This window comes from Olea europaea, unplaced genomic scaffold, assembly GCF_002742605.1.
Source record: "Olea europaea var. sylvestris unplaced genomic scaffold, O_europaea_v1 scaffold312, whole genome shotgun sequence".
Classification (NCBI taxonomy): Eukaryota; Viridiplantae; Streptophyta; class Magnoliopsida; order Lamiales; family Oleaceae; genus Olea; species Olea europaea.
In genome coordinates this window covers 163619-169938 of record NW_019249964.1, presented here as the reverse complement: position 1 = coordinate 169938, position 6320 = coordinate 163619, and the positions used below count along the sequence as shown (strand labels likewise).

At 35.1% G+C, this 6320-nt stretch overlaps 1 protein-coding gene across 1 annotated transcript; it reads left to right on the top strand.

Annotated features, from left to right (window-relative positions):
• Positions 1 to 854: 854 nt before the first annotated feature.
• Positions 855 to 4054, top strand: LOC111385308. Its single transcript, XM_023009689.1, has 2 exons — positions 855 to 1127; positions 3617 to 4054. Exons 1-2 carry the CDS (start codon positions 1046 to 1048, stop codon positions 3808 to 3810), a joined length of 276 nt encoding a protein of 91 aa, XP_022865457.1. The 5' UTR covers positions 855 to 1045; the 3' UTR covers positions 3811 to 4054.
• The last annotated feature ends 2266 nt before the right edge of the window (positions 4055 to 6320 follow it).

The following is a 6320-nucleotide window of genomic DNA, read 5'->3' as shown; positions in this document are numbered from 1 at the left end:
CATGGGGCGGCCGTTTAATCTTTAAATGGAAAACTCAATGAAATTTCATTAATTCTAATAGAAGATTACAACTAAGATTATCTAAAACATATGATAAACAATACAAATCTTAGTTTACCAAATATAAATGAATAGTTTAACTTTTAAAAATAAAGAAATTAATTGAAAAAATTAAATAATTATATTATTGTCTCATTTTAATGAATGAGGGCAATAAAAATAAATTACCAAAAAAATTAAATAGGTACATAATCTTGGCCCGGCTTGACCTTAAATGGGTAACGGGATGGGTATAGGGCAAAAAATTATCTAGCCCCTATCCCCACCCCTACTAGAACCCATCTCATTGCCATCTTTGTCATTGTACTACATTGAAAAACAAGGACATAGGGAGGGGGCCTTTGCATTTTTTTTAAAAATTTTTTTTCCCTAGTTTCGTTCCCATTGAGTAATGACTGCTAAAGCGATTGAGTCCCTCAAGTCGACTTTCTGTTTTAGCTGTCTTGTCTTTTTAGTTAGTTATTATTGATGAAAAAGATAAAGTGGGGTTAAAGGAAACGATCTATGATTTTTTGGTTAAACAAGATGTTTATTCTTTTAATAATCGTTAATAGATATCATGGTTTAACATGTCGTTGATAGTTTTGAAGTGGACTGGTACAATAGTAACCAATTACGTAATATTATTTATCCTCAGTGACTAAATAGCTCGTTCAAATACTTTAATGATCAATTTGAAATTTTACTTGAACATCAGTGAGTATTTCTGCAATTACATCAAATAATTTTTATTTATTTTTTTAATAAAAAACAGAGCCCACGCCCAAGGGGCATAATAACCGTTAAAGGTGCCCACTATAACACAAAGCAAAGAGAAACTCTCACAAGACTCCCAGGAACTAACAAATCTCTCTAAAAGCTTCTGTGTGCGTGAGAGAGAGAGAAGGACGGGGAGGAGGGAGAGAGAGTAGGGCTGGCCGGGTTACGGGTGGCATTGAGTCGACTCGGCGGAGGGAATCGGCGGAGGAAGGTGAGGATTAAGGTGATGGAGTGGTGGCGGAAAATGATTTTCCCTGTTAGAAGAGTCTGGTGTGCTTTTACTGCTCGTGTCAAGACTCGCAAAAATGGTCAGTCATTTGTAGCTCTCTCTCTCCATATCTGTGCTTTTGTGTGGGGGCGACACTCTTCCTGTCCCCCGCCCTGCCTGGGATTTTTGGTCGTTGGGGACGGACAGGGAGAGTAAATATATATAAATAAATAAAAGTGTCATAATATCAAAAAAAATTAAATTCGGCTTGTGTGTGAAACTTGGTTCTACAGATTACATAAATAAAAGGGTCCGAAATTTTTACTCCAGGTGTTTCAACTTGGACATAACTTTGAACATTAAATTGAAATCTTTTTCTAATTTGTGGCAAGATATATTCTTGTTTTTTCTTGCTTTGCTTTTTTAAAATTTTTTTTTTTTTTTTTTTTTTTTGGGGGATCATACAAGTATTGTAATCCTTATTCGAAAGGCTAAGCCCCAGGGACAAATTTCTTTTATAAATTATGTCTTTGATACACCCCTCGCGGTCTGAATTCATTTTCCCATGAAAGGTATATTGAACAACTGCATCTGGAAGATTATTCTATTGAATGGTATGACGATTAATTTGTTAATTTTTGACATAATTTAATGAGGAAGTTACTAAAGAATACATAATTAAGCAACTTGTTTCAGCCTTCTTGTTTTCAAAGAAAAGTTAGTTGATATAAATATACTTAGGTAGCTTTAAGTAGGAGATTCCTCATTCTTTCTCATTAGTGCAGCATAAAGGGTCCTTTTTCTTGTTTTGACTTCCGTGGATTCGTAGGCAATAATAGGACGTTGGAATGCTCGACTGCTGGAAAAATAGGACGGACAATGGCCGAAAACTTGATGATCCTTAAGTGTGTTAGGTAGCTTTATGTAGGAGGTTCCTCATTCTTTTTCATTAGTGCAGCATAAAGGGTCCTTTTTCTTGTTTTGACTTCCATGGATGCGTAGGCAATAATAGGACGGACAATGGCCGAAAACTCGATGATCTTAAGTGTCTTAGTGTTTTATTAGATAAAACGATTGGATAGACTTTTGGATTAAATATTGAGATTTCAGTTACCTTTGCAAAATTTAGACTGTGGTCTTTGGTGTGGCTTACCTTGATATTCTGGTATATAGTATTTGACTATAAGATAACTTAGTCGACTAAGGCCAAAGATTGATGTGTAGTCAAGGTCTGACATGACACGAAGGAGCCAGGGATGGACCCCACAACTAGGATTGGTTGCGAGCTCGACACTTTTTTTTAGTGATGAGGTGGTTGGTAGCCTTTGAGGGATCTGTATCCATTGTTTACCCGACTTAAATGGGTCCCTTTTATCTGGTCGTGAAAAAAGTTAAGACGCCGTGTAGCTAATTATATATTGATTTTTTGAATGATTGTTTACATGACGAGATTACGTCACACCAATTGGATTTATATGCACCAAATAAAAATAGCTAAAATTCTAATGATAGCAACATACACTGTCTAGAGTGTGTTTGGATTTCTATATTAGCATCATAATCTGATTATTGATTTTCAAAACTTTTGAATAGAATATGCTCTTATAATGCACACAATTTCGAGTACTAATATTTCTTAGTTTTTAATAATGATGGCTTTGTACTATTTTTAATTATTTGGGGGCTTATTATAATAGTGAACACATATGAAAATCCACTAATGGATGCTTACATCCACTAGATCAGTTCCACTTAAAGACATTAAATTGTGTTAAGACCCAATTTTGTACTATACCAAGCTGCTAACTACCAAAATAATGTCCCACTGTGTGCAAATTTAATGGACCATAATTAATAACTTGTTTGTTGGACTATTCTTTGTTATTTTGTGTGTGGGGTGGGGTTGGGTTGGGTTGGGTTGGAATATTGGATTTATATTGAAATAATTTGAATTCGAAATCTACATGCTATGGACCATTGATTTGTTTGGTAATATGTACTGTCAAGTCGTACTCACTAGTTAGTGTGTCAAAAACGCTCTTAGTATTGCGATCAATATTTTTGGATTATTCTTTGTTACTACATGTGTTGATGTGCATGTTGGGGTGGGAGTAAGGGTGGAGGGTTAGATCTAAGAATTCTGGCTTCTTTGAATATTGGATTGGTACTGAAATATTTTGAAGCGAAACCTATATAGTATGCACATAGGCTACTCTCATATGTTTACATCCCAATTTACTCTATGTATCGCTGTGAATTATTGTCGAACAAACTTGGAATAAAGTTATAACATAAAAGTTCTACTGCTCATATTAAAGGAATCCAATACCTTGATGAGTCAGTCATGAAAACTAAGGTCTAAAGATAATTCTTATATATCCATATTTTTTTTTTCGGGGTAACCGATGATGATCGATTTTGGCCTTTCATTGGACAGTTCTATCGTCTTAGCATCAATTGCTACAGTATTGTAGAATAGTGAATGCTCTAAGCATAGAATCTTGCTTTATTTTGCTATATTCTTGTTCACTTTGCTTTATTTCAGATTCTTATATGAGAAAAAAACGTGGGTGCCTTTTTTGTTTTTAGGTGGCGGGCTTCTGAAACTCCGCGATGACATCCAAACTTGTGGGTACGAGGATGTGCAGATAATGTGGAATATGTTGAGAACAGAAACAGAAATCATGTCTCGCCATGACAAGCGCAAGAATCGATGCTTTTGGAGGAATTTCGTGGGTTTGAACCCCGGTGAAGCCTCGTCCTTCACAAGTCATACTCAATAAGGACTATTATTTGCGTGGTTCACTTACTACAACAATAACGCCGTCGTCTGATATGAAGTTGTGCAGAAAGTTTACATATCTAATGTTCTTATGGAAATGGTATGAGAAAACTTTGGATCTTGAAATGACTTGTCGACAATGAAGTCATTTGTAAATATTCACGATGTTTTATCATGATCCTTAAACTACTCTTATTCTGTCATAAATAAAAAGTCTGATGAGCCAATTTAACTCATTGCCAGTATTGATGACTTTTGATCCAAGGCTCCCTCTGTGTGTGTGTGTGTGTGTGAATATAAAAAGATAATGTAGGCACAAAATATTTTGACTTCCAATATTATTGCTTTTGAGAATCTAAAAATATTTGAAAAGTAAATTCAAACTTCAGTAAACATGATGTAATTTTTTATATAAAAAGAGTGGATGCTAGTTCATAGTAGGGATCATGTTCTTGTCCCCGCCCCAATTTCCAAACTAACTGGGAAATTCCTTCCTCGAGCCGGGACGGGAAATTTCGTCATCTCTAAACTATAGGCCCAACTTTAGATTCTTGAACATGATCGATTGCTTCATATGATTTAGCGGCTCGTCGACTCGATCATTCAGTTCGTGGACAGCTCGGGCTCATCACTCATGGCCCATGAGCCAAAGTTCACAAGCCCATGAGCTCGTAAAAAATGTGCAAATTCATAAAAAAAAAAAAAAAAATTAATTAAAATTAAAAAAATTGAAAAAAATCACGAGCTCGTGAGCGGCTCGGGGTCGGCTCGTGAGCTTAGCCGAGCTCACCCCCGAGCAATGAGCCATGCTCGGCTTGTTTTTCCACCACCCATGAGCTTGGCTCGGGCTCGTGCTCGGCTCGATTTTCACCAGCCACGAGCTCCAACCTAGCTCGTGGGTTAAAAGGCCGAGCTGAAACACTTAGACAATTATTAAAATATGCAAAATTAAGATCACCAGCTTACAAGTTAAAAAAAAAAAAAAAAAAAAAAGCTAGTATTTTTGGCTTCGAATCAGATTAGTTATTAAGCTTAAAAGACATTCAATTCATAAACAAATTTTCCAAAAAAAAAAAAAAAATCAATCTTCTTCTTTAGTAAACATTCTGGTAATTTGTCTGATCTTTCTCTACTTTTCTTCTGGTAGCATGAAACGGACAAATTGATAATTAATTAAAGGAAGTCAATTAATATAATGCTGTTAATGTGTGCATGTATAGATGTATGTATACATATAGAAGGGATTTTTGATACATAATATTTATAAACGGATATTACACAAGTTGCAAAAGAGATAGGTTTGTCGTGTCCTGCATGTTAAACAAAGATGTAGGAGTTGTTCTACCTATAACTTGTCTTGGCCCTGAAATGAGTTCCCAATTTTATCAAACTACCGATGTATAATTTTTTCAGTAATACAATTCTTAAAATCTGTAAGAATCTCTGATGAGTTTGTTTCGCTCCTAAATTTTGTACAATTTTAGCTTGATTATTTGCTAGATCTTATGAGTATAGAACGTTTTTGATTTGTTTGTTAGTATTGTTTTGAAGATTAGGAAAGACGATGCAAAAAGAGAAACTAAAGCGGACGAAGAGATCAAAAATAAGGAAATTGGGGCAGAAAGTAGCGCTTAGGTGCTGCATGCGCTACGAAACTTAAAAAAAAAAATGAAATTTGAACTCGAAAGATAGCGCCTAGGCGCTGCAATCATAGCATCTAAGCGCTACAGACACGTTGCAGACGTAGCGCTTAGGCTTTGCGCTTAAATTGACGCGATGCTTAGGCGCTGCACCGGGGGTCATCTAGGGCGCGTTTTTGGGCTGTTTTGAAGTCCATAAAAAACCCTACTCTCTACACAAACGGAAGAGACACCTATAAATACATATTTCTCATACTTTTGAGAGGTGCTACACACATTGGGAGGCAAGACAACAAAAAGGGAGATTTAAAACAGAAACTCAAGGAGAATAATATCAAGCAATTGAATATTTGAAGTATTGATTGGAAAGAGAATGAGATCTTGCTGCAAGAATTTTATTTTTTCTTCTACATCTTTATTACAAATCTGGTAATGTATTCTACGATAATTTACTATATTTCTTCTTGCATTATGAATAGTTAAATTTATTGTTATGGCGAATAATGTAACAAATTGGAATAATTTACATTCTCTTATTAAGATTCGTAGTTTTTAATTTTTCCATGTGTTGATTTTGCTATGAGTTGAATGCATTAAATTATCTGATCAACTTCTTCCCTCATTTTGCAAATTAATGACGTTGCTAAAGCCTTGTGCATCTGCAGAAGAAATTTTATATGCTTTCGGCAATGATACCAAAAATGGCTGCTTTCCCATTTTTCACAATTACAAATACATTCAAGAATTCCATCTAAGGAGGTTAAAGAACCATCATTGACTCTACTTATTGATACCCAATAAATCTTAGGTCATGATGTTAAATCTAAATTATTCACTTGGCATGGATCAAATGACTGAATTGAAATATTGA